General features: G+C 56.8%; 10 protein-coding genes across 25 annotated transcripts; 7 read left to right on the top strand and 3 right to left on the bottom strand.

The window, feature by feature from the left end:
• Positions 1 to 16: 16 nt before the first annotated feature.
• On the bottom strand, positions 17 to 5,170 carry KVP18_004893 (uncharacterized protein; the record flags this gene model as incomplete). 6 transcript variants are annotated; one of them, XM_067957943.1, is made up of 12 exons in its annotated part: positions 17 to 293; positions 320 to 530; positions 558 to 689; positions 717 to 844; positions 871 to 1,027; positions 1,056 to 2,434; positions 2,462 to 3,637; positions 3,664 to 3,763; positions 3,790 to 3,937; positions 3,964 to 4,398; positions 4,426 to 4,987; positions 5,016 to 5,170. In XM_067957943.1, the coding sequence occupies 12 exons, from the start codon at positions 5,168 to 5,170 to the stop codon at positions 17 to 19; spliced, it is 4,860 nt and encodes a 1,619-aa protein (XP_067808826.1). The 6 variants fall into 6 exon arrangements, with proteins under 6 accessions (XP_067808826.1, XP_067808829.1, XP_067808830.1 ...); XM_067957945.1 differs by lacking the exons at positions 17 to 293; positions 320 to 530; positions 558 to 689; ... (5 more) ...; positions 3,790 to 3,937; positions 5,016 to 5,170 and having other exon boundaries at positions 3,949 to 4,398; positions 4,426 to 4,959; XM_067957946.1 differs by lacking the exons at positions 320 to 530; positions 558 to 689; positions 717 to 844; ... (6 more) ...; positions 4,426 to 4,987; positions 5,016 to 5,170 and having other exon boundaries at positions 17 to 259.
• A 286-nt stretch (positions 5,171 to 5,456) lies between these two features.
• Positions 5,457 to 6,254, top strand: KVP18_004897 (uncharacterized protein; the record flags this gene model as incomplete). Its single annotated transcript, XM_067957955.1, has 1 exon — positions 5,457 to 6,254. One exon carries the CDS (start codon positions 5,457 to 5,459, stop codon positions 6,252 to 6,254), a length of 798 nt encoding a protein of 265 aa, XP_067808838.1.
• A 262-nt stretch (positions 6,255 to 6,516) lies between these two features.
• Positions 6,517 to 7,678, top strand: KVP18_004892 (uncharacterized protein; the record flags this gene model as incomplete). Of its 2 annotated transcripts, none has more annotated exons than XM_067957941.1 (2): positions 6,517 to 7,273; positions 7,326 to 7,678. In XM_067957941.1, the coding sequence occupies 2 exons, from the start codon at positions 6,517 to 6,519 to the stop codon at positions 7,676 to 7,678; spliced, it is 1,110 nt and encodes a 369-aa protein (XP_067808824.1). The 2 variants fall into 2 exon arrangements, with proteins under 2 accessions (XP_067808824.1, XP_067808823.1); XM_067957940.1 differs by having other exon boundaries at positions 7,302 to 7,678.
• Positions 7,679 to 7,947: 269 nt separating this feature from the next.
• On the bottom strand, positions 7,948 to 10,797 carry KVP18_004895 (uncharacterized protein; the record flags this gene model as incomplete). 3 transcript variants are annotated; one of them, XM_067957951.1, is made up of 2 exons in its annotated part: positions 7,948 to 9,233; positions 9,288 to 10,797. In XM_067957951.1, 2 exons carry the CDS (start codon positions 10,795 to 10,797, stop codon positions 7,948 to 7,950), a joined length of 2,796 nt encoding a protein of 931 aa, XP_067808834.1. The 3 variants fall into 3 exon arrangements, with proteins under 3 accessions (XP_067808834.1, XP_067808833.1, XP_067808832.1); XM_067957950.1 differs by lacking the exon at positions 9,288 to 10,797 and having other exon boundaries at positions 7,948 to 9,195; XM_067957949.1 differs by lacking the exon at positions 7,948 to 9,233 and having other exon boundaries at positions 9,277 to 10,797.
• An 82-nt stretch (positions 10,798 to 10,879) lies between these two features.
• KVP18_004917 (uncharacterized protein) lies at positions 10,880 to 11,914 on the top strand (the record flags this gene model as incomplete). 2 transcript variants are annotated; one of them, XM_067957994.1, is made up of 2 exons in its annotated part: positions 10,880 to 11,206; positions 11,234 to 11,914. In XM_067957994.1, the coding sequence occupies 2 exons, from the start codon at positions 10,880 to 10,882 to the stop codon at positions 11,912 to 11,914; spliced, it is 1,008 nt and encodes a 335-aa protein (XP_067808876.1). The 2 variants fall into 2 exon arrangements, with proteins under 2 accessions (XP_067808876.1, XP_067808877.1); XM_067957995.1 differs by having other exon boundaries at positions 10,880 to 11,914.
• Positions 11,915 to 11,951: 37 nt separating this feature from the next.
• On the top strand, positions 11,952 to 15,308 carry KVP18_004904 (uncharacterized protein; the record flags this gene model as incomplete). Its single annotated transcript, XM_067957972.1, has 1 exon — positions 11,952 to 15,308. The coding sequence occupies one exon, from the start codon at positions 11,952 to 11,954 to the stop codon at positions 15,306 to 15,308; it is 3,357 nt and encodes a 1,118-aa protein (XP_067808855.1).
• A 253-nt stretch (positions 15,309 to 15,561) lies between these two features.
• Positions 15,562 to 21,846, bottom strand: KVP18_004899 (uncharacterized protein; the record flags this gene model as incomplete). Of its 6 annotated transcripts, XM_067957959.1 has the most annotated exons (6): positions 15,562 to 17,320; positions 17,365 to 17,701; positions 17,730 to 18,617; positions 18,754 to 19,350; positions 19,379 to 19,475; positions 19,504 to 21,846. In XM_067957959.1, the coding sequence occupies 6 exons, from the start codon at positions 21,844 to 21,846 to the stop codon at positions 15,562 to 15,564; spliced, it is 6,021 nt and encodes a 2,006-aa protein (XP_067808842.1). The 6 variants fall into 6 exon arrangements, with proteins under 6 accessions (XP_067808842.1, XP_067808844.1, XP_067808841.1 ...); XM_067957961.1 differs by lacking the exons at positions 17,365 to 17,701; positions 17,730 to 18,617; positions 18,754 to 19,350; positions 19,379 to 19,475; positions 19,504 to 21,846 and having other exon boundaries at positions 15,562 to 17,274; XM_067957958.1 differs by lacking the exons at positions 17,730 to 18,617; positions 18,754 to 19,350; positions 19,379 to 19,475; positions 19,504 to 21,846 and having other exon boundaries at positions 17,289 to 17,492.
• Positions 21,847 to 22,063: 217 nt separating this feature from the next.
• KVP18_004912 (uncharacterized protein) lies at positions 22,064 to 23,146 on the top strand (the record flags this gene model as incomplete). The annotated part of the gene is made up of 1 exon (XM_067957986.1): positions 22,064 to 23,146. The coding sequence occupies one exon, from the start codon at positions 22,064 to 22,066 to the stop codon at positions 23,144 to 23,146; it is 1,083 nt and encodes a 360-aa protein (XP_067808868.1).
• Positions 23,147 to 23,201: 55 nt separating this feature from the next.
• Positions 23,202 to 24,809, top strand: KVP18_004900 (uncharacterized protein; the record flags this gene model as incomplete). The annotated part of the gene is made up of 1 exon (XM_067957964.1): positions 23,202 to 24,809. The coding sequence occupies one exon, from the start codon at positions 23,202 to 23,204 to the stop codon at positions 24,807 to 24,809; it is 1,608 nt and encodes a 535-aa protein (XP_067808847.1).
• A 19-nt stretch (positions 24,810 to 24,828) lies between these two features.
• On the top strand, positions 24,829 to 25,546 carry KVP18_004905 (uncharacterized protein; the record flags this gene model as incomplete). Of its 2 annotated transcripts, none has more annotated exons than XM_067957974.1 (1): positions 24,829 to 25,546. In XM_067957974.1, a coding segment is annotated over one exon (718 nt), but the record flags the coding sequence as incomplete, so codon positions are not given. The 2 variants fall into 2 exon arrangements, with proteins under 2 accessions (XP_067808857.1, XP_067808856.1); XM_067957973.1 differs by having other exon boundaries at positions 24,829 to 25,539.

The following is a 25,546-nucleotide window of genomic DNA, read 5'->3' as shown; positions in this document are numbered from 1 at the left end:
TTGTCACATGAAATACTTACACGCCCCAATAGTCGTCACATGAGCATTCATCATGCTTGATGGGGCTTACCTCGGGGGTTACAGCCACTGGAGGAGTCTTCTGCCGTTCAAATTCCATGGGTCTGGTCGGCGAGGCCCTCCACAGACCGGCTATTCCGTTCATGAAGCGGTCTTGGTACTGCTCCGGTGAAATGACAGTAGGCTTAGACCACCGCTGGTCAGATCGTATCCCAGAGACCATGGTTGCCAGTGACTTCATGGACGTCTCAATTTGCTTGTCCCACGTGTAGGGCCTGTATTCGGGACAGGGTTACCCTACCTGCAAAAGTCAATCAGGCCCGCATGAATTTTGAAGGACCCGTAACGGATGTCGACAATAAGAAGGAGTGAATAGTCAATCACCTCCACGGACGACAGAAAGCTGCAGTCCGAAGTTACGGCTTCGTGAAAGCGGTGCACCACCTCAGCGGGCAGGTTAAGAGGCACGCCCGAGGTGAACTGGACCCAGTTCTGGTCCCACAGGATAGGGACTGGTTAAGAGGCACGTCGGTCCTTACTGGAACTGGCGTTGGGAACGTGCACGACCTTTAGGACATGCTCCCGAATCACCATGGTCCACGGAAAGCCATTGGGCTCCTCGTACATGGAGCGGGGAGCCTCCTGCTCCAGATGTTCGGGATCGCATTGCACTGTGACATTTCTGCCCGTTTCCTCACCGATGGTCGCGTGCGTAGTCGGTTTCATCCGAGTGCAGCCTACTCCCTTCACGTCGAAGATAAGGATGCTGCGGTCCACGTTGCCAGCGGTGAAGTTCTGAAGGCCGACTGACTGAAGAAGCTTCGCGCTGTCCGTGTCACACGCCAGCCTCACTTTTTCTCCTCCTTGCTCAGCGACGTGTCCGAGAGCATACATCGCATCGGAGAGCACCACTCGCATCTGACTTTTCCCAGGTAGGTTCCCAGGTAGACGGGCAGCCAAGTAGGCACAGGGGGGTAGGGGTCTACGGCGTACCGGACGTTGGCGTTTACTGCGTGGGGTCGCCCCTCAAGACCTACCCAGAAAGCATTTCTTCCAACGACTACTGTTGTTGAGACGATTCATGAGCGTGGAGTGGGCCGATACCACGTCCTCCGGGGCTCCGTCAGCCAGGTTTGCAGGGGATTCAGAAGCCAAGCCAAGGTGGAAGCAGCGCGAGTACCTCACCTCGAACAAGCCCAGTGCCGGCATAATGGTGGACTCGATTTGCTCTTGCTGTATCTTGATCAGGCGTTTCAGCAAGGATTTACCATGCGTTCGGAACCACCGCACTTCCTTAGGGTTGAGCTGCTTTATGATATAGCGTCGGTCAGCACTTAGGCCGAAGTCCGCGCCGCTCTTTCCACCGTCCCCGCTAAAAGGTGTAGTGCGCCGAAGAGAGCGATACAAGGAGACGTCGTCTACACATAGCAGGTGGCGCAGTGCGTGGAAGTGCTTGGGAAGAACCATCGTTACCTCGACTGTGCTCTGCTCACGGATCAGCGCATGCTGCGACGCAGCACGTGGTAGAGTGGTCTCGCTGATGGGAGGAAGGGGGTGACGGGGAGAAGCCAAAGGACCCAGCTGTTGTAAAAAGGAGAAGATAGATTTTGACTCGATGTCAAATTCCCCAAACAATAGAGTTACTGTAAGGTCCGGATCGACATCGTCGTCGTGAAGCGCGCCAATGACTCGTTGCTTGGCGTCGGTAACCGCCTTTGTGGGCTGCCAGTCAGTCGCCAAAGTGAAGAGTGGTCGCGAGGCCCAGCAACTTGGGGGACAGTAGGTCTGCGCGGTCAACCGACTCGGACCCGGAGAGATCTCGACGCGCTTCTCCGCCACCATTAACGACATCGCTCTCCATTTACCCAAAGCACCCGCCAGTGTCATCGGCATCGCCTCCTCGCACCAAGTCGTAACAAAAGTAGCCTGCGCCTGGAGGAATTGCAAGCCCGACATCTGCAGTTGGGAATCTCCAGAGAGCACGGCGTCTGCCCAGTCGGTCACCCAGGAGTCTAGTTCCAAAGGAGGCGCGTCAGGAGCTCCTGGAGAGTCGCAGACGATGAACGGGCAGCCCTCTAGATGTCCCACGTGCTCATCTGAAACCAACGCCGCCGCGATTATGGGTCCAGGGTCTTCCGGTGCCGCCACGTAGAAAGGTCTACCGAGGAGGCAATTTCGAGGCCCTTGGCAGGCTGACGAAACATCTCTGAGTAGAAGTGCCATGTTGGACTTCGTATCCGGTTCCGCGGCGACGAGTTGCCGTAGTACCTCGGCAGAGGGTAGTGTAGCGGTTAAGCACTGCACCGAAGACCCGAAGGTCTCAATCACAAGGCTGGCAAGAGTCGTCGTCAGCTCGGCAATTGCGGCCAACAAGGACAACACTGGGTGACTGTCCGACACGCGACCGCTATCATTTCTGGTGATCGAACCCCGACGTACTCACATGATGCACACGTTCATCAACGCGACTGAGTCGCAGGCCAGCACGGTCAGCAGCGACGTCGTCAGTACAAGCTGCTGTGCAGATATCGCGTCAGCCCCAGAAGTGGTTAGCATGTGGCTGAATACATGACGAGTTGCATCTCGGTGGTGCTTCACTGCAGCTTGCAGCGACAAGAGGAAAGGCACGTGAGCAGCCCCTTCTGGAGGAGGCGGCGATCGTTTCAGGAGACCGACCAGACGTTCAGAAGCGTCTTCCACAAAGACCATCCCCAGCAATCCGTCACCCATCAATGCCGACCAATCACTCTGCAGCTGGTTCGGGACGTTATGTGCTTGAAGGCGAGGACCGCAATAGGTCAGGAAGTCTTGGTGGTGGTTGTAGAGGAGATCTGGCGGTCCGTTCCTCCGGATATCACAGTAGAACGACACAATGTGGTTCTGCAACGAAAAGACGAAGTGCTGCCGGAACGCCTCATGACCGCATGAAGCGGGTGAATTCTCCTTGAAAAGAAGGAGCTCCAGAAACGATCGCACGGCGATGCGTGACTGGACAACTGACACCTCATGCCACAGGATGTCAGCAGAACAGCGAGGACACAGCGCCGCCCACGCCAATCCGAATGGTATCGCCTCCACGTTCGTCAAAGGACGGCACATCACTCTCACCCGCGACTCAAAGGCCTGTAGAAAGAGCGCGTGCGTCAGGCCGGAGCAGCAGGGGTCCTCCACGGCGACTTCCGTCATACCGAACAGGCAGTGGACAGAACAAGACGCAGGACAGTGGCGGTCTCGAGTCCGCCGAATGAGCTCCTGCAGAAACTGGTCCAAGGTCCACGTGGACTCGTGCAAAGGAAGGTCTTGGGGTGCTCCGCAGGGTGCGAGAGATGAGGGGTCAGGCCGTCTCCCGTCGGTGTAGCGCTCGAAAAACGGAGCTAATGGTGTGTTCCGCACCCAGGTAGCCTGCACGTCCATAGGGCGTCTGCGAAGCAGCACATCCAATTTAAGGGGGTTCGGTAGCAGCTGCGCGCACCCCGGCACGCACATGTGGGAACTGGGGTGCATGAACTCAATTGCGGTGCGTTCGTCAAGCTCTGGTTCCAGCGATAGAGCGGTGGTCCACGCAGATTCCACCGGAAGTAGCATCCCAGCCGGACCTGCTTGCAACTCGAACAGAAAGCTGTCTCAAACCCAGCTGCCTCCTACCTGGCTTCCTGCTGCAGCTCCAAGCCGCGGGTGATAATCGCCGAGAGCAGCGATACCAGAGATGAGTGTACGACAAAACATTGACACCGGCGAGAGGAACCTATGGTGGGACGTCCCAACTCTTACTCTTAAAAAGAAAGGTCGTTTCTCTGTAGAACACCCCCAGTCTCTCCTCAGAAGGTGCGAAGTCCTCCTTGGGATCGAATAGTACCTGCGGTACGCCGTTAGTAATGGCGAACACGGCGTCAATGCGACCTTGCCGAGCGACCCGTAGCTGTTTGCGGACTAAACGCGACTCACATCCACCATGTCCGAAATGACAGTACCCCCCGTGGTCGTTGCCAATCGTTCGAGCAGCTCTGATGACAAGTCTGAGAAGACGCTGATGCCCATGTCACGAAGCTTCGTCGCGGCCATGCAGGCCACGGCCCCTTGACAAAAGACAACGTCCACCTCAAGAGCAGCCAGCTTCTTGGTTAGGGTTTCCCAATACGCTTCCTCCTGCGTCATCACGACCTCCAGCGCGACGCGGTTATCGCGAGCCAGGTACTCGTAAGCGAGACAGCCGCTGTAGAACAAGCAGGAGAGTCGGACGGCGCCGCTCACCGGGAGGCTCCACTGAGCAGATGCTCCTTGCAGCGTCACCCCCGGGAACGAGAACGACTCCGACGGCTCGATGTCAAGGCACGGCGTCACCTGGGCGAACCTCTCCCAGCCCGAGTGCCGGCGGGTATTCTAGGTGAAGGGAACCGGTCTACCTACTACGCTAGCAAGCATCTCAAGAACGAGTCTCAGCAAGAGCAACGATACAGGCGCGGGTATACCCGCTACACGACCCATCACCAGCACGCTCTTCAAAAGGTAGGCGCCCAAGTCGGCGACGACATGGCTGGCGTTGGTCAGGTAGTCAGAGAATTCGGTCCGTTGTCGACTCTCCGGAAACTCCTGCGCGCGCTGCCACGCTCTTTGGCAGAAGGCTCGCGAGTCCAGGTGCTCCCAGATCCACGGCGCAGCGGTCGGCTGGACACCCAGGTGCACGGCGGCCTCCTCGGCAAAGGCGAAGGAGAACGGAGTGGAGCAGAAGGCCTTTACCAGCAGCTTACTAATGGCTTCTGCGTCGAAAACGTCGAGTGTCGACCTCTTCTGTAGGAGTTTGGAAAATCTGGGGGTGGTGAGTGGAAGGTTCACCATTCGACTTAGAGAGCTCCTGGCGTTAAGAAGCACGGATTCGGGTGTTACCTGACCCTGCTGATAGCATCTGAAGCACACTCGAAGGAAGGTGTCGTCGCCAACCATGGCTGACAAAAGCAATCCAAACATGGAGCTGGGTGACTCATGGACGCTCCTCTCACACAGCAGGACTCCGGCTGGCGTCCTCGTTCGGCACGAAGGAGTTACAGCACTGCCCACAAAAGACCTGTCCGCAGCGTCGACAGTGATGCCGGCGCCTGATGGCTGAGAACGGCTTAGTACAATCGAAGCACACGAGGCAGAGTTCGTCTGGCATCCAGAATTCCCGGTCAGTCAAACATGCGGCCGATTCGAACGGCCACGTCACAGGCGCTCGCGTCTGGGAGGTCACCTCGAGGTGAGGGAATGACTGTGGTTGGACTCACAGCCTCCCACCTCGTACATCAAAGCAAATATCAAGATTCTAGGCCAAAGGCGTCCAAAATGCAGCAGCCGGTACTCAGAGCAGCACTATTGCAGCGTCGTTCTCAGGGACAGCGGCCTGATACAAGCTATCGGAACTGACGCACCGCTGAGCCTGTGTACAACGCCATCGCATGACGATGCCGCCCCACCAGCAACGAGTGTCTCTGACTGAAGACGGCAGGGCTGGAGCCAGTAATACGGCAGAAGACGTTTTGTTGCACCCCGCGACTAAGGTCTTCTGGACACTGGACCATATCGATGGGGTGAGCTTGTCATGTAACATAGACACTTGGTTGCTTTGGAAGCTCACTGATGGCATCTCACACGCATCTCGTACGTCACTTTTGATAGTGGAGCTACTACCGATCTTCCGAGTGCTACGCTGCATGCTGCCAGATGTTCGGTCGTCTGCCTCCACGTTCTGTGAGGTCAATCTTGGTGGGCACGCTCGCACCGTTCCCGTCAGCTGCATGGTGGGAGACCAGCATGCAGCGCTGTACGCTCATGGCTATGTGTCTCCGGGCCACCTTCGGCACCGGCTACTTCCTGTCGGCACATACGGGCAGTCCCAGAGTAGGCTCCCGCGACGGCCTGCTCACTACTGTTGCCTAAGACTCCGAAGGAAGTCCATTGTAGGCGCCGCTATACAGTGGCTGGCCGAGGGGCTGGGCATCCTTAAGACAGCATCGGAGAGCGAGGCGCTGTCTGTCGACGATACCGGCGGTGTCTACATCGTCCCTGCCTTCGCAGACCTTACCGTGCTCGAGTCAATCGCTTTGCAAACCTATGACTCGAGATTCTCTCTGCACCCTAGGGCTGCCGGTGACTCGGCCAGCCACGCAAAATATGACTACTCTCGGAGCCGGCATGATTGCAGCGTTGCACGTGGACCTCCAAGAATTCCACCCCTCGGAGGACGAGACTCGCGTTTCTAGGCAGATGGGATGGAAGAGAAGCCTTCCAGCACTGACTCGTGACCTTTTTATGGCTGAGTTTGCGGAAGCAGTTTGTGTGTTAATTCCAGTAGCCTTTAGGACTTGTGTGGGGTGACGTGTCGTTATATCCGATGCGAAAGTTTTTAGCCGTCCTGGGTATCCATTGGAGTCGTCGGAGCGCGCTGCGACGGGACGCCTCCTAAGTCAGAGGGTTCGGTGTCGTGTGCACGGCGTATCCTCATGAAATATACAGAATATCAGCATGGCGGACGAAGGAGAGCGTGATGTCCCTCTGGTCCTTGACAACGGAACCGGAATGATGAAAGCGGGCTTCAGCGGCAACGATGCTCCGCATGCGGTCTTCCCATCGGTTGTAGGCCGCCCTAAGCACCAAGGAGTCATGGTGGGCATGGAGAATAAGGATTGCTTCGTGGGCGACGAAGCCCAAGCCAAACGAGGTGTGCTGGTACTGAAGTATCCTGTGCAGCATGGAGTCATTTCGAACTGGGACGACATGGAGAAGGTCTGGCACCACACTTTCTTCAACGAACTGCGGGCCAATCCTGAAGAGCGCGCAGTCCTACTGACCGAGGCGCCGCTTAACCCCAAGGCTAACCGAGAGAAGATGACCCAGATCATGTTCGAAACCTTTGAGACACCCTTCTTCTGGGTGGCCATTCAGGCGCTTCTGTCACTGTACGCTTCCGGTAGGACCACCGGAATCGTTCTCGACAGTGGCGACGGCGTGACCCATACTGTTCCAATTTACGAGGGGTATGCCCTGCCTCATGCCATATTGCGTCTCGACCTAGCGGGCCGTGATTTGACCAACTACTTGGCTCGAATCCTGACTGAGTCTGGAAACACCTTTACCTCCAGTGCGGAGATCGAAATTGTGCGTGACATCAAGGAAAAGCTTTGCTTCGTTGCGCTGGACTTCGAAGACACTCTGCGGCAGTACGAGGAGGAGGGCATCACGAAAACTTACGAACTTCCCGACGGCCAGGTTATTATGATTGGTGAGTCTATGGCCGCGGCAGCATTCAGGGTCGGAGGTGTTTCGGTGCCCAGAGGCGCTATTCCAGCCGTCCTTTACTGGTCAAGAGTCGCCGGGAGCCCACCAGACGCTTTACAACTCCATCATGAAGTGCGACGTCGACGTCCGACGTGATCTGTACAACAACATCGTCTGCTCTGGCGGAACGACCATGTACGAAGGCCTGAATGAGCGCCTCATGAAGGAACTGCAAGTGCTGGCGCCACAATCGATCAAGCTTAAGGTCGTTAGCCCACCTGAGCGTAAGTACTCTGTCTGGATTGGCGGGTCCATCCTCTCCTCGCTGTCAACTTTTCAGCAAATGTGGATCACTCGCGATGAGTACGACGAGGCTGGCCCAGCCATCGTGCACCGCAAGTGCTTCTGATGTGCCCGACAACAGGTGGAATCTGATATCTATGCCCGTGTCCGACAACAGGTGCAAATCTGATATCTTTGGCTATGTAATGATAATGCACTCCATGCCAGATCTGATCTCTTTGCCCATGAAATGATTATGCACTCCGTGACCAGAACAGACTCTCGGTCACTCTGATTCTGACACTCAATACTCCCTTACGGGACACTCAGGTCCAATCTCCATTCAAGAACAGAGGATTCTGACACTCAATACTCCCTTAAGGGACACCTAACACACTACACTCCGTTTGCGAGGCCCTCCTGGGCAATCTGGTCCATATGCTCGCTGAGGCCGCGAGAAAGCTCGATCCACGTTCGAGTCCGTTCGGCGAGGACCTCTAGCCCTCGACTCTTCAGTCCTAGTACTTGAGGGCGAACTTCGCTGATTTTAACCTTCTGACTAACTTGGTTGATCTTAGCGTGAAAAAGACCGTTCTTGATGGCTGACATGACCAGCATTTCCACCTGATTCACGTCCAGCAGGCAGTTGGAGCTGATATCCTCGAAGGTGAGCACGCCTGCAGGTTGACGGAAGGCCAGGTCCATAAGCGCCAGCATTCGCACCTTCCATTCCACCGTGGTAGAGTGCTCTTTCAGGAGGGAGTTACCATCCAGCAGTGCCGACCGCTCCGATACGACTCGGCGGAACTCGCCCATGTCTGCGTTCACAAAGGCCGCACACAGGTCGCTTAGGGCCATAAAAGCCTCATGTCCAGGATACCCAGAGAGCTCGCGCGCCGACGCCACCAGAGGGAGGGCCATCACCTCCCCGAACGTGAAGAGGTTCTTGCAGATCAGAGCAATCGTCAGCAGATCGCTCGCCATCTCAGTACGGTCAGCCTCCGGAATCGACTCAGTCGACACGTACGACAAGTGGAGCAGGCGATGGTGGTAGGCCTCTTCATGCTCGCCCATGGCCATCAGCAGGCAGGACATCGTGTTGTGCCACTGGGCTGACACCAGCACGTCTATGCCGAACGTCTCATCGAACGCGTGACGCGCGGACTTAACGGCCTCCTCGGCCGCCTCAACGTCGCCCATTCGGAGCAAATCCAGGCAAAGACGAGTCTGCCGCGTGATAAGGACTTCGCTGCTTTTGCCCTCCGTGTCCACAATGTGGTGCATGAAGTGTACAGCGTCCAGAGGAGGTAGCAGCTCGCAGATGCTGCAGGCTATCTTCACATACGTGTGAGGGTTAAGGTCTCTGGCCCGTCCCACCATCACAACGGAAAACAAGCTTGCAAGACACAGAGGGTTGCTCACTGGGTACTGGACGTACTTGACCATCGCCAACGTCATCTCGTGGTATAGTTTGCCGGATTCGAGTTCCTGGATGCGGTCGAGAACTTCCCTCTGCTCCCCTGAAGCCTCGAGCCGGACTCTCTCAGCGTTAAAAGCCGCATCGAATGCGGACGGGTGGGGCTTCACCTTCAAGTAGTCCTTCACAGGTGATGGCCTATCTAGTATGTCAGCAAGCAGACCCATCAAAGCGAGATTTATCGTTTTCTGAAGCGTTAGGCCATCTAAATCAAACGCTTCCTGCCAGACAAAAGTATAAACAAACCCTCAATCATCACTTGGAAGACCTTCCAATACAGCCGTGGTAACCTTAAGGTTGTTAGGCTTCTTGGCTTTCTTATGCGTGTCGAAGGGGTCCAAGGGTTCACGGCTCAGCTGCTCTCGGAGGCTAATAGCGAACGCTAAATTCTTCTGGATGCGATCGTTAACCATACCAGCATCCATGTCGGGATTCAGCACGTCAGGGAACTTCTTCTGGAGCTTGGCAGCCATACGTTTTCCGCCTACCATCTGTCTTCGCTGTTCCAGAGACTTGCGCATGCCCTTCACAAGAATCTTGATATGACCCGGATTGGTAGAGAGGTTGAGGCTCAGCTGAACCACATAGTTGGCAAATCTATTGAGCATGAGGCCCTTGACACCATCTACTCCGTCAGACACTATAGCTCCGATCAACAGTTCGCGAGAGTCGTCATCTCCAAATTCGAGAAGACGCTCGATAACATTGGAACTGAACTTCTGCTTCGAATGCTCTTTGTTTCGAGGGACGATAGCGAGAGCGATGCGTTGTCGACGAGACGGATCCACCACCTTTACAACGTACTGGAAAACGTAGTTGCCGAAGGCGTCACACGCAATGGTGGAAGTGTGCGCGATGATGGCATCTATAAGTCGTTCGCGTTGAGGCTCGGGGAAGTAACGAAGACACTGCTGGACAATGAGACAGCCTCTTCGGTGAGTCGCAAATTCCAAAACGCTCTCGACAACCGCATCCACAATGAAATCCAATTCCGACAAGGGCCAGCTCACGATCATTTGTTGGAGTATGAGGTTGGCCTGGAAATTTACAATGAGTGTGGCAATTTCACGGCGAAGACCGACAATCAATCGGTCTCGATCCGCCTTCGCCGTTATGCGGCATATCAGTCTTTGCAGCGGCACGGTAGCAGAGCTTTCTCGGCACCAGTGTACAAATCGCTGCTCAACGCAGGACACGATCTTGCTGACTTGGTCGGGTGAAGACCCCCTTACTAAGCGCTCAGCGAGCACGCTGCCGGTAGAGGAGCCCAGGAGGCTTTGGAACTCAGACATACCGGCAAGGAATGCAGCGTTGGTGAGTTCGGATTCGTTGGAGGCCAGCTCTGCCGCCAGCGTCCGTTCATCAGTGCCGCCCTCGCCATAAGACGGCCAAGTGTACTGTACGTGGACGCCAGGCGAGTGGGAGGCTTTTCTGACGGATTCCGAAGGACAGCTGCTGTAGCTGGTGTAGCCGCTGCTGTTGGTGGTGTAGCCGCTGCTGTTGGTGGTGTAGGCGCTGCTGGTGGTGGTATAGCCGCTGTTGGTGGAGTAGCCGCCGTAGTTTGCGGCGTAGCCGCTGCCGGGTGCGCACCCGCTGCTGTGGTCATCTGGCTTGGCTGCACACTGACAGAGAGAACTCAGCATGCGGTGATCGCCGTTCTCATGCGAGAGCGATTGGATCATCTGGGCGAAGACATCCGTACTCTTATCGCTGGGGCGGAACTTGCTGGGAAAAAGGTTAGCGAGGAGCTCGGTAGACGAGGCATCCATCTCACTGAAATTGTCACTTTTTCAGGTCGAGTGGGGTTCGCAGCCGCTACTCTCTCCGAGCTCAACAGACCTAACGTAAAGGATGCCACCCATGTTTAGATATCCCACCCTTTTTCCCTCTAGGTGCGTTCCGATTCTCGGAGCCCTCTTGGTTGGAGTCGTGGTTGGAAGCCAGCTCGACTATGTGCGGGGAGCGATATGGCGGTGGAGGAACCGGATCCCCGAGGACGCACCAGACCACTGTCCCTTTGGGACAGAAACTGCAGGCGTGGCGAGCGCCTGTGAGGGGTGCCCGAACCAAGCAGTATGCGCCGCTGGCGCTCCGACAGTAGATCCCGCCGTGGAGGAAGTCAAGAAGTGCCTCGCACAAGTAAAGCATAAGATCGTGGTCCTCAGTGGTAAAGGTGGAGTGGGCAAGTCCACTGTCTCCACGCAGTTGGCGTGGCATTTGAGTTCCATGGGCCTCCAAGTAGGCCTGCTGGATGTGGATATCTGCGGGCCTTCGCTACCGCTGATGTGTGGCGTTGTGGGTAGCGAGGTGCACCGATCTGGATCCGGCTACTCTCCTGTCTACGTCAACGAAAACCTTTGTGTGATGTCCATTGGGTTTCTCCTGCCTGAGGCGGACGCCGCAGTTATCTGGAGAGGCCCCAAGAAGAACGGCATGATTCGTCAGTTCTTGAGCGACGTTTACTGGGGCGCGCTGGACGTTCTAGTAGTCGACACGCCTCCGGGCACGTCCGATGAGCACCTGTCTGTGCTTTCGTACCTAACAGATGTTGACGGCGCCATTGTCGTGACGACCCCTCAGGAAGCCGCGTTGGCAGATGTTCGGAAGGAGATTAACTTCTGCCGTAGCACTGGACTCCGCGTGTTGGGTGTGGTCGAGAACATGGCTCATTCCGTCTTCGACGCCGGCAAGCAATCCGTGCACCACATGTGCTCGCATATGGACGTCGAGTTGCTGGGGTCACTCTCCCTAGACGGCGATTTCGTTGCTGCGGGCGACGAAGGACGCAGGATTCGAAGTGCCGAAAGCGTGGCTGAGATGGCGCAGGTGGTCCAGAAAGTCACGAAGTTACTGGCCGTTGAGCATGAAATAGAATGTGAACGTTGAGAGCCTGCTGTGATAGACCTCTTGGTAAAAATACAATATGTTTGCGGAGCCGGTGGCGTTGCTGCTTGAGCCCTCGCTGCCAGATTGGCTTTTCCCAGACCCACTAGTACAGCACCCCGACTGCGCGGTGCTCAGTGTATCACACGATCGGTTGGACCTGTACGACACCGATCTCGTATTGACGGGATCGCATCGCCTTCCAGACGTTCCTCTGCAAGTGGTGATTTGGACGTTGGAGAAGAGCTACGTCGCGACTGTTTGGGACGACGCCGGCTGGGATGTACGGCTCTGGTCCGTGGACTCCACTGGTCTCCACATGGCGCTGAAGCGGGTGGTGGAGCGTCCGAAGCACAGAACCTTCCATTCGCGCCTCACCGAAGATTTCCGTCCACATATGCAATGCGATGGGCGGAGCCTGGTCGTACAGACGTCCGACGATACCTTTGAAATATTTTCGGCAGCTGCCATTCGGTCAGCACCCATGTGCGGCGCAGCCCCCCGCAAGGCCACCACCCTTCAAATGCACGAGGCACTGGGGGCACACCGCGTGACCCACTGCTCGCTGCAGAGCCCGCTGGGTCCGGTAGCCGACTGGAGCTTCCGCCGCGAACGGCTGGCGATCCTAAGCGGCGAGACCACAGGAGGGGTGCAGGGAGTGAAGTCACAGGCGCGTGCGGTGGTTCTCCACGTGCGTGGCAAGGCCGTCTGCCCGGTGATCAAGGAAGTCAAACACTGTCCGCCAGACGCCTTCCTAGTGGCCCTCGTAGGAGAGGCAGCTGTCATCCTAGGCCCTTCCCATGTGCTTTGGGTGCCGCTCTCCTCCATGAAGTCTGAAACAAGAACCCTGAACTCCATTGGTCAAGGCGCTTCGCTTGTGGACGTGCCGCTTGCTGGACGTGCTCTGTCTACAGGAACCATTCTGACTCTGGCAGGCATAGGCATGACCAGCACAATCGACGGCGATTCTCCTCTTGGAATGACCGAAGAGCTCTTCTTGGGATCCAGCGCCTGTTCCATTCATCCTGTGTCTGACTTCCGCGCACTACTGGCCGTGCCTGCACCGCAGCTGCTCTCCCAGCAGGGCGCGGTCTATGATTTGCACTGGTTACCTGATGGCTTGCATCTCAGAAAGGCAAATCTGAATGTGAAGCTCTCCGCGGCCTCGGCTCTAGGATTCAATTCGCGCACTGGCAGGCTTGTGGCTGGCACGCTGCCCTCCGGAGCTCCTGGTTTACACTCTCTCTCGTTGCACGTGGAGTCTCCGTACCACTCGGCGCCCAAGCTTATCTCAGGCTCCGACCTGGTGTCCTTGTACTCGACCTGCAAAAAGAAGAAGGCAAAGTACAGCATGGAGCTCATCTCCGTGGAGCGCGAGGTTGAAGTGCCTCTGGGCGTTGGTATCCGGTCCATTGCACTGCGTGACACCGAGACGGCGTTCGTGTGCACCCAGGACGCCGTCCTCGAGCTTTCGCTCGTCAACCGAATGCCCCTGACGGCCCTCTTGTGCTTGGAGCTACCGAACGTGGAAGCACTGTGGCACGTTCCCCTGTCCTCGGAACAGTCCCTTCTTGTGGCGTCCACCGAAATCGGAGTTGGGGGGTCGAGGACGTTTCTTCTCTCAGATAAACCTGCGCTCGATGAGTGCTCTTGGAGCATTGAGAAAGACACGGCTACTATCTTTATCGGCGGAGTATGCGTGGATGGTCAGCGTAGAGTCTTGCAGCTAACGCCGGAAGATGGCCACCTTCTTTCGCTTGAAGGGCAACGCGTCTACAGCTGGCCTCTAACGGACTCGTACGCGGACTTCCAGATGCTGAACCGCCTGGACCTGGCGGCTGCGTTGGCCGAGCAAGACCCTGTGGTGATCGCGGACGCCCTGGACTCGCTGGTCGTGACTGTCTCGGAGACTGGACAGCTGCGGCTCTACAAGCTGGAGGCTGAGCAGGTTTCGCCCTTGAAGTTCGCTGAGGACCAGACAGTGAGCTTTGCCTCGCTTTCCGAGGGCTTCCTCACAGTGGTGTCACGGTCAGGCGACTCCCCGCTGGAGAAGGTCGAGGTTGTCGACTGTGCCTCTCTTGAGGTGATTTTCTCCACGCGCAGACTGTCTCTCAGAGGTACATGGCTGGCGTCTACCACGGAGGACCCCGAGTCTCAGTGGGCGTGGAGTCCTGACGCCCAAGACCCCGCGACCTCACCGGCTCCCTGCCCTGTTCGCGCGGTGTATCTCGTTCGCGTAGGTACTTCTCTGCTGCTGATGGCTCATTTTCACGGCGAGGCCTCGCTCATCTACGATATCCAACTGGATAATCGCTGTGCGAGGTGCGTTCCAGTCAGCGTCCAGCTGCCAAAGTCGCTGGATCTAAGGGGCGAGATCGCGCCCTTGACACGGGGGTTACGGCCGCGAGTGCTGGGAGACCGCGTTGTCTTCACTGTGGCAGGTAAATGCGTGCGTTTACAGATGCGCGACGACGGTCAGCTCCTAGGAGGGCACTTTCTGGGATGTGTACTGCTGGACGTGCAACCAGTAGCGCTCTCCTGGGTCGAGTCCGCTTGCTATTTCGTTATCTTCAAGAGGGGGTCGCTGGCGTTGTGCGTTACTGGCGACTGGGAGGACAGCCTTCCTCTGTGCTCTCGAAAAGTGCTCAAAGGCTCCTACGAGAAACTGGCTGTGAAGGATGCTGTCCTAGCGGTCGTATCCGTCGATGCTACACCCGACCTCACCAACATCGCGCCTATGTCAGCGCTTGGCGCTTTGAACTGCAACCGCCCCATCGGCGTCGACAACCGGACGTCCTTCAAACGACACCTGGAGCGGCAGGCGCGGCTCCCCACTCTAACCGGGTTCAAGTCGACCCTCAGCGTCTACTCGTTGAACGGGTCGTGTCCTGTCCGCGTGGGAAAGGTGCCCATGGTTCCCAACGAGACGGTAACCAGCCTGAAATTCATGTCAGAGACCGCTGAATCTGAGCTGCAATTGGCGTGCACGACAGCTTCTCGAGGCTCCGAGTTCACTCCAGCAGACGGACGACTGATGGTCTGGTCGGTAGGCAAGTCCTTGGTAGAAGTCCTGCACCGTACAGAGCACTGCCCTGTCAACTGCGCCGGGTTTATCGAGTCCGACACGCTATCTCGACACATCTTCCTATGCGCTGCGTCTCCTCGTCTCTACGCTCAGAGCTTGGGGGCAGACGGACCTTTGAAAGGCACGTTCTACACCACAGGCGGCTATGCAACGTCTCTAGCCACCACAGGTCCGTCTGTGAGTGTAACCGATTTCCTGTCAGGTGTTCACTTTCTGCGCACCGATGGAGACCCTTCCCGAGGTTCTTTCGGGATACGCCCTGTGGGCGTGTTGTCGGAACCAGAAATTGCCAACCCTGTGGCTGTGGAGTAAGCGAAGAGAGAGAATTTCACACAGACACCTCTACAACGGAAGCACCTTCCGTATCCTGGTTGCGTCATACGACGGCGTGCTTCATGTGCTGGAAGTCGACATTCAGGGCAAAGCCCTCGAAGTGCTGCGCCAGGTGTCCACCTTCCGCCTGCCGGGGGATCCGGTGCAGATGCTGCCCGTCAGGCGGGAGTCCTCCCAAGAGGTGCTGGTTCTGGACGACTCCGGCGCGTTGACACTGGTGGGTCTGGTCAAGTCACGATAGCTTCTGCCGCTTCTGCTTTTGCTCTCGCATATATCCGCATACGCACATCTTGAGACCACACTTTGGGCAGCGCTGGTTCTGGTTCAACAAGGACGCCTGCAGGGAGTCGTCGTTGGTTCGAGTGTCCAGCTGTCTGTTGGGTTGCGTTCGGTCGTACATCCTCATGAAGTAGTTGCTGCCGGTACGCTGTGCCACATTTCTCAGCACTGCTGCGCTGTCGTTGTCCTTCACCCCGACTCCGAGTTCCGCGGGCTCCCGGCCTGGATCTGTCAGTCCGACACCTTTTCGTGGGTAGGCCACCTGGTCGTCCAGAGGCTTCTCGAGTACAGTCGTTTTCTGTCGTGCTTGAATCTGATCTCGATGTCGTAGATTTTTTATCTGGCCGTCGTAGAGTTCAAAGTAACCGGTAGGTAGACTTGAGGGGTCGTTAGGTGCGAAAACAGGGTCCATCCTCCCAATGGAGTCGAGATCGGGCTGGAGCCGAGGTGCCTTTTCGGCGTAGACCAACGCGCCATCCACACTCTTCTCCTTGTCGTAGTAGTTTTGCACGCTACCGTTGGCACATGCGGCTAGCAGCTGATTGGAGAGGGCACTCCAGACAATGTCATTGACTCTCGTGCTCGTGTGCATACGCCCAAGTGGGTCGCACACCTTGGAGGTGTCCAAGGCTACAATGTCTGCCACGCCCTCCTCGGACTCATGGGTGACCATCATGACCTCCTGGTCATGCCACGGACTCAGACAGAGAGGAACTTTGCGGGACGAGGATTGGAGCCAGTTCCACTCCAGCACAGGCTGGGTGAGCTTTCGAAGATCGAACAACTTCACTGGTCCGGCAGTTTCACGAGTGAACACCCGCCAGTCATCGGAAGCACAGACAACCTGACCCACTGGAGAATCATGGAACCCGCGTAGCACTTTGTCTGGCTTGCCGTACTTTCGGCGCTCTCTCCACAGCTGCACAGACCCGTCACTGGCTCCGCCGATAATCGTTTTTCCGGTGGCGTGCGAGTGACACACTGAATGAAACTGGACCCTGGATATGTTCATGTTCCTCTGATCCACGCCCTTCAACACGTGGATTGATGGCAAGGTCTGGTCGATGCCAACCAACTTGGAGTCCGTGTCGAAAAGCCGCACACTGCAGTCCATTCCAGCGGAGGCGAATTTCACACGGTCGAAAGGATGCCACTGCACCTGCGTGACCGAGTGCGTGTGTCCGTCGGTGTGCGAGATATCTCGGATGTACATGTCACCCTTGACTGTCTCCTGTACGTGCTCTCCGCGGGCACCGTCAAAGATGCGTACAACGGGGTCGCCGCTTGCGACGATGAACACCTGGCCGTGCGCGTTGTATGCAATGCTCTCAACAGGGTGTCCTCCGAAAGGTTCAAAAGTGCGGAACGCCTCGCCCTTGGAGTTGAGCGCGCCCTGCTCCCACATACAGAGGTCACCTTGTAGGTTTCCAGACAGGTAGCGATTCTGGCTCGGATGCAAGGCCACGCAGCTCACGTCGCCTCCGTGATGCAAAGGGAAGACCTCAGCCTTAGGGAAGAACTGTGGTTCCCCCTCCATGAGGAGCTCCAATCGCTCAGCTTTGTCTGTCTCACTTTCAGCGGGCATCGGTTGAGCATCTCTCTGCTCCGGAGCGGACTTCAGGGAGTCGAACCCAAAAAGCTCTTTCAACTGCGCTAACTCTTCCATCACGACAAAATTATTTATTTGACTCGCTTGGGCGCAGGTTCGACATCTGTAGAACCCTCCCATTCACGCACACGAAGGGTCAGCTTCCACTCTACAGTTTCCAACAGATCCAGGTCGAATCCGGCTGCCAATAGCGCGTCGCGGACCCACACGGGTGTTTGCCCTGCCGGGAAGTGCCGCTTCAGAAAGTCGACTGCGAACTGTTGGAAGCGCCCCATCCTGATCTCTTCTCTCATTCGCACGCATAGGCGATTCATGTAGTGCAGATTGTGAACCGTGATCAGCTGCGCCGCCACAGGTTCACGGGTGGCCGTCCGGTTAAGGAACGCTCGAGAGTACTGAGTGCAGGTCGCGCAGGTGCACTGGGGATCTATGGGTTGCATATCGTTCTTGTACTGGCTCTGCTTGAGTTTCAGATTGCCCGGATCTGTCTATTGCGGCCCGCGAACACTCACGCCAGTCTACTAGTGCTGTACCGAAGCGAGCCGTTCGGGTCGGATACACACAGTCGAACATGTCAACGCCTAGCGCCACGCAGACCACAATGTCCGCAGCATGCCCCACACCCATCAGGTACCTCGGTTTGTTTGCGGGCAGCCCTTCAGGGCCTAGACAGATGTCAACCATGCGCCAGAAGTCATCCTTGGCTTCGCCGCCAGAAAGGCCTCCGATGGCGAATCCAGGCAGAGGGCGCTGCTTCAACGCCAAAAGAGACTCGCGACGCAAGTCAGGGTGCAGTCCGCCCTGCACGATGCCGAACAGGTTCTGCGTGCCTGGGTTGGCGTGCGCCTTGATACAACGGTCGATCCAGCGCGTTGTGCGGTGCGTCGCCTCCTCCACGCGGGTTCTCGTGGGCTCCGTAGCGGGAACTACGTCGTCGAGAGCCATCATCACATCAGCGCCTATGACGTTCTGCGTTCTCATGGACTCCTCAGGCGTTAGAAGCATGGGCTCGTTGGTGTCTGGGTGCGCAAACCGCACTCCTTCCTCAGTTATCTCTGCCAGCTTCAGCAGACTGACCATCTGGAAACCTCCAGAGTCGGTTAGCAGATTGCGGTTCCAGCCCATAAACCGGTGTGAACCCCCAGCCTTCTCCAGTATATCAGTACCCGGTCGGTTAGCCAGGTGATATGTGTTGTTAAGGATGATCTGAGGACCCAAGGCTGCCACAGTCTCAGGCAGTAACCCCTTGATGGTGGCTTGAGTTCCCACAGGCATGAAGACGGGCGTCTCAACAGGGCCGTGTGGCAGATCCATGATGGCGGTCCGAGCACGTCCGTCCTCCCGAACCAGTGTGAACGCGAGAGCTGGGGACTCTGGCGTGAACTGAGCAAACTTTAGCGCTGGGTCAAACTTGCTGTAGTCAGAGTGCACCGCGGCACGGCGAGTTTCAGGATCGTCCATAAATCACGACAATCGACTCTTTTGACACAAGGCAACCAGACTCCGACCTGCATCGTAACAGCCCTAACTGCCCACCCTCGTTGTCTGTGGCGATGAGCCCCTCAGTAAGTATTACTCGTTGGATCCTCCCCAGGAGCTCAGTAGCATCGAAGACCTCATTGTCATATGCAGCTTCCATCTGGGAGTACGCCACGGCCAGCTGCCGCGTTTCTTTCTCGTGGGCCACAGACTGGGAGGCTAAGGTGTGTCGCAGTGCGGCGACCTCCTCGACGCTCTCTCTTAGCGCGGAGGTCACCTCAGCGTTCTCTTTGCGAAGCACTTCAACTTCTTCCTCCAAGACGGAAACCTTGACCTTCGAGGCCTCCGCCTCCACAGGACGCTCCTTCCAGAGATCCGCAAGCATAGATCTCAATTCACATAACTCGCTTGCTTGATTAGAGATTAGCACTCTTGCAGGATCTTGGTCGGAGTCTGTGCGTACACTGGACGGCTGGTCTCCGCCGTTGGCAGCGAACGTCAAGACCACGACCTCAGTCCGTGATGCTAGTGCTTTCAGCTCCATTGCCTCGCGGACGGAGAGCAGTCCATTTTCGCCCAGCAGCATTGCAGTCAGTGTTTGCTCTTCCGGCGAGTCTGATGCTCGTGGCTTTAGAGGCAGTGCTCGCACACTTGCTGCATTTATGGTTCCTACGATGCTCACCGATAAGAGTCACGAGTCGAGCGTGCCCGCCAGCAGCGCTCACAGCGAACAGCTTGTGATGGGAGCTGCAAGCGACCCACAGCATCGCAGCTAGGGCCTGCGTTACAGCACCTCAAAATACCCACAGACACCAGGCTGTCCAGCATTGGGCAGTTAGAGTCCGAGCCATTCCACGGAATCATCTCCATACGCATCAGGTCCTTCAACAGCTCCACAAAGAAAAGCAACTGCTGCGGGTCGGACGACACGACATCGACGAACCCGTCTGTAGCCCCGTTCTCTGCTGATTCGCCGTTGATTCGGTCCTCCCACATGCACAGGAAGATCAGCACGCGCGCCAAACACCAGGACAACGACGACTGCGCCTCCTCCGGCGCTCCTACGACCTGCGGTGACGAACCGTCCTTCTTCGAAAGCAGCGAGTGCATCAGTCGGGCGTACGACAGCAGCAGACTCAGCAGCGTCGTCTGACCCGCATCGCGGGCAACTACCCAGGTCGGCGCTTCGAGGGGTAGGGCGAGAAGGTAAGTGCACAGCGAGTCACCCGTTGGGGCGGCGGCTACGAGCTGCCCGAGTGCCTTTAAGCAGTCCAGGAAACAGTCCAGCATGGCCTGGTCCGCGGCTTGCCAACCGACCAAGCCGCTGAGGCCCTTGAGCGCCGCGTTGTGCAGGTCTTTGAAAGATGACAGGTGGTCTTGGTCTGAGGGCTTACGGTCAACCAGATCCGTCAAGCGGAAGCCGAGGGTGGTGAGTCCGGCCAGCAGCTGCGAGAACACCGTTGTAGACGAGGACTGGTATGCCCGAAGGCACATCAAGAGCTCCACGATGCTGGCGTTGCCTTGAATGGAGGCGCCGGTCAGTGATGTGGCTGCCCAGGCCGGCCACAGGGCACCGGCGAACGTCACATGCGCGGTGCGTCCTCCTGACCAGTGGATGTAGGACTTTTTGACCGTGGCGGTGTGGAGCAGGTCAGTGATGACCGATACGTTTTCTTCCGAAGTCGCTGTGAGGCAAGTTTTCACCCAGTCCCCGTGTGATTCCAGAATCTTTGTCAGCAGACGTCGACCGTGGAGGACAAAATTACGATTGGATGAGAGAAATGTCCGCGACCACGTAGAAGACTTCAGCAGGAGCTGCTGCACACGCGAGTCAAACAACGATGATTCCAGCATGAACAGAAATCGGTTAGACACGGCCTGTGGAATCCACGAATGAAGTGTTTCGTCACGCGGATACTGCAGGAGGCACGCACTACCCACGTACTCCACCAGCTCTTGCAAGAACCCTGAGGCTATGGCGCCGTCGACCACACGAGTCAGGCTCCGACTCCGCCAGAACTGCACCAGCGCGGCGGAGGCCATTTCCAGTCGTAGCGACCCACTGGGTACGCCGGCTGACCGCGGCGGCGATGAAAAAATAGGAAGCGTGGTAGCGACGTAAGAACCGAAAAGGTCCATGAAGCTCTCTCTGTACGCGTCTACGGTCTCTGAAACTGCAGTGAGATTGACGGTCATCAACAGTTGGAAGGCCTCAGTCTCCACCAAGTAGTCCTGTCCAGCGGACGTCAGAGAGTGAATCACCGCCCATTCAGTCGGATCACAAGAGGACTCCGAGAGAAACGAGTCCACCACTGACTTCATCAGTGCAAGGTTGAACAGCGGAGAGCTGGAATCCTCCAGAAGCAATGCCAGCAGTTTGGTGGATCGCTGCCTGCACGCGCTCTGCAGGTTCCTAGCACGTTCCTGTGAGAGGTCGTCGTCGCCAAGCCGAATCACGGCGCCCTGTCCAACGGCCTCCCGAACGAGACCCTCCATGAGCGCGGTCTCAGCCGAGACGAGCGAGTCGACGTCGCCTGCTAGGGGGCCTCGACATAGGCCAGGGAACGGGTGGTTGGATCTTGGCGTCCCCTCGAACTCGATCAGCGCAACGAGGACGCCCCAGCACATGCTGCGCACCTCGGCGTTCACGTGTCGAGCCGCTCGGCCTAGAACTGAGGCGTCTCCCACTTTCATCCGAGTCAGAGATTCTATACATTCTCGACAAGGGTTTCGGCTCAGCGTCTCCAATAGACTACTCAACAGGTCGTCCAGTAGAGCGATCTGACGCTGGCTGTCGCCTTGATGGTACTCTCGAATACAAAACACTACGAAGTTGCGCCACTCCAAAACAGCCCACGCCATTTGCGGGGCTAGGCCCACGACGCAGGCACTGTCCTCCTCCTCGGCCCAAGCGTCCAGGAAGCCAGACATGTGCGCCAGCAGACTCCCGCTTGCGCGGAGAAACAGCTCTACGGACTCCTCGAGCGGTGCCTGCGACTCAAGATCTTTAAGTCTCTTTGCGCTATGAACGACGGTCTGAATCAGCTTCGTCTGTGCGTCCAGAGAGGTCACGTTCTCGACGGACCAGGACCCAGAGATAGCCCTGAGCGGGTCGTCTGGCGGCGGGCGGGTGCGGAAGAAGAATGCCATGCTTTTTGTCTCTTTTTAGCGTTTTGTTGGTGTGACATCTCCAGAGACCTTGAGACCTCCTTGGAGTCGTTTTGGAAGCCTGCAGCCATGTGCTGCGCATATTGTCAGTATTCTATGTCAATGAGCCCTAACGCACATAGACACCTCACACCTCAGCGTGCACCCAGTTTCTATGCTGCAACGGTTAAGTTGACCAGCGTGGTCGAATTCTGCATATATGGAGCTCAAGGTGCCTCGCTCGGTACTAAACTCCATAGGGGGCGTGACCACAACCCATCGCCGTGTGCAGTCTTCGCCCCTTGTGGAGGATTTCACCTTCGTTTCCAGACACCCCACCGCAGGGCCCTTTCGCAGTTCCTTCGTTAGTTCCAATGAAGCCCCTTTCCAAGACCGGCGGCTCAGGGCCATCCACACCCGGTCGCACACTGCGGCTCCCCGAGAAGTTCGCGACGCTCCCCCGCGGGTGCTCTCCGACGTGAGAGACTCTGCGCTGATGTCAAGGACAGGGGTCAGGTCGTCATTCGCACCTATCGTTTCAACGAAGACGGGACCGCTGATATCCAGCTCCGTGGCTTCTCAGAGGCTCCCTCGGTACACTAGAAGCGCGACACCGACATTCCTGCCTAGCGCGGACCGCTCAGTCCTCCCAGGCGCCCCAACTTTCCTACCACGAGGCGATTCTGGCATCACTTTGACCCGCTCCAGCACTCTACCCAGCTTTGACTCGCCCCAACATTCTACCCTGCTGTCACGTGAAGGCTCGTTGCTAGGACACGGACGCATTTTACACAGCGACTCGCTGCAGCCTTGCAATGAAACTTTAAGGACTCCTGTAAGGGAGACGTACACTACGACATCTCACCCTCGGTCTGGTCCCAGTTTTTTGTCTCCATCCGCTTCCGTTGTGCGTCATGCGATGCGAACGCATACGCCGGGGCTGCAGTCCACGGTGACTGAATTTCGACGAACCAAACCACTCTCTTGCGTTCCCGAGGAGTTCGAGTCGCAAACCGCCACCAAGACACCTGAATTCGCCCACAGATCCCGTTCGCTCGAATTCGCAAACAGATCCCGTTCTCTCGAATTCGCAAACAGATCTAGCTTTCTGTCTCGACCGTCAGTCGTGCTGGACAGACATTCACGTATACCAAGTGCTGCGACCCGAGTGGAGGAGGTGCGCTGTGTGCCCAACCAAGGTGGCTGGGGACTGGTGACGCGAACTCGACCCTGCCCCAGCCAGCCTTGCTTCACGGAGAAGTCGTTCGCGGGTCGAGCGGCTACATGGAATCGTCTGGTGTAGTGACTTGTGTACTGAGCTTCCCCACAGAAACGCCAAAAATAGCCGCAATTGTTCAATGGAGTCCCGACTCGAAACTCGCCGTAAAGACTTCAAGAAGACTATCGATGACCCCCGCCGCCAACGGGAGGACACTATGGCCCAAATCAGGCGACAGGACATGACCCAACATCTAGTTAAGAAAAGACAACAGTGGATTGCCGAGGGGGAGCTGAACATGAAGGATGACAAGGCCTCCGTGAAGACGACCGCTCCGCCGACGACGGAGGACCTAGGCGCGGCGACCAACATGGTCATCACGGGGGACTTTGACACGAAGTTAGTGGCTATCCAGCAATTCCGACGATGGCTTTCAATGGAGCGCTCGCCTCCTATTCAGGACGTTATTAACAGCGGCGTTTTGCCACACTTCGTAAAGTTCCTGAGCATGGACAGTCGCAGCGATCTGCAATTCGAAGCAGCGTGGTGCCTGACAAACATCGCTTCTGGGAACAGCCAGCAGACCAACACGGTCATCGAGGCGGGGGTCATCCCCATATTCGTGCAGCTGATGCGCAGCGACACCCTTGAGGTTCGCGAGCAAGCCACGTGGGCGCTTGGAAACATCGCGGGTGACTGCGTGGCTGCACGGAATATGGTTCTGGACTCCAACGTGATGGAGCCGCTATTGGAGATCTTTTCACAGAAGAAGGTGCTGCTTGATGAGATGAAGAAGCCTGGGCTCATCCGTAACGGTGTATGGTTGTTATCGAATCTTTGTCGTTCCAAGCCGGAGCCCGCGTATGAGCAGATTCGCGAAGCGCTCCCAGCTCTACAATTCATGATCCAGACTGCGGATTTGGAGGTTCTGACAGACTGTTGCTGGACCCTATCCTATTGGACGGACTGTGCCCAGAACCCCAACAGACAGAAGGTCAACGACGTGCTGGAATCAGGACTGGTAGTGAGGCTGTCAGATCTGGTCATGCACGAGAGCACATTGGTCCACACGCCTGCTCTCAGAGCCATTGGCAACATCGTCACCGGCGAGGACTACCAGACCGACATGCTACTGAAACTCTGCCCCATGCTGCTGAAGAACCTCGGCGCTCTGGTCGGCGGGTCCAAGCGGGGCACACGCAAGGAGGCACTCTGGACGCTATCAAACATCACTGCAGGCAGCTCCCACCAGATCCAGGAAATAATCGACGCCGGTCTTATACCGCAGGTGATGAACGTCCTCAACCACACCCGAGAGTTCGAGGTCAAGCGTGAAGCCGCCTGGGCCATTTGTAACGCAATCACTGGCGGGAACCAGAACCAAGTGGACTATGTCGTCAGCGCAGGAGCTATCCCGGTGCTGGTGGACCTGCTCGATAAAGAGGACAGCAAGCTTGTGCTGTGCTCTGTTGAGGCCATTAAGTGCCTCTTGCAGTGCGGAGTGCGGAAAATGCGAGATCAGTACAACGACGTGAACGTCTACGGTCAAATGGTTGAGCAGTGCGGGGGCGTGGCCAAGCTAGAGAGCTTACAGTACTCTCAGAACAACGCGAAGCTTTTTGGGTTGGTTGCTGAGGTCCTCAACGTGCATTTTGACAAGGAGATCGACGTCGACCTGGACACTGATGGCGTCACGGACATGCATTTTGGCAAGGTCCCAAACCAGAACTTCAACTTTCAGATGTGACTTGTCAAAAACTCTGAACATGGTACTGCGTTGGTCGGGAGGAGACGCTATCTCATGTGTGAATGCCATTTGTAAGGTCGATAGGAAAACTCTAATCCGGCAGCACCAACGTCAGATGATTTCTGAGGGCAACAGAGACGTCACTCCGCCGACAACGGAGGATATAGGCGCGGCGACCAACATGGTCTTTACGGGGGACTTTGACACGAAGTTAGTGGCAACACGGCAAATCCGACAATGGTGTTCAACAGAGAGCTCCTGTTGGATTCAGGACGTTATAAACAGCGGCGTTTTGACGCACCTCGTGAAGTTCCTGAGTATGGACAGTCGCAGCGATCTTCAGTTGGAGGCAGCGTGGTGCCTGACCAACATCGCTGCTGGGAACAGCCAGCAGACCGAGACGGTCATCGAGGCGGGGGTCGTCCCCATATTCGTGCAGCTGATGCGCAGCGACTCCCTTGAAATACGAGAGCAAGCCACGTGGGCGCTCGGAAACATCGCGGGTGACTGCGTGGCTGCACGGAATATGGTTCTGGACTCCAACGTGATGGAGCCGCTGTTGGAGATATTTTCACGGAAGAAGGAGCTGCTTGATGAGATGAAGGACCCTGGGCTCATTCGTAACGGTGTATGGTTGTTATCGAATCTTTGTCGTTCCAAGCCGGAGCCCGTGTATGAGCAGATTCGCGAAGCGCTTCCAGCTCTCCAATTCTTGATGCAGACCTCGGATGTTGAGG

This window comes from the organism of the source record quoted next (assembly GCF_019968955.1).
Source record: "MAG: Porospora cf. gigantea A chromosome Unknown PgA_NODE_40_length_57433_cov_351.351, whole genome shotgun sequence".
Classification (NCBI taxonomy): Eukaryota; Apicomplexa; class Conoidasida; order Eugregarinorida; family Porosporidae; genus Porospora; species Porospora cf. gigantea A.
This window is presented reverse-complemented; position numbering and strand designations above follow the sequence as displayed.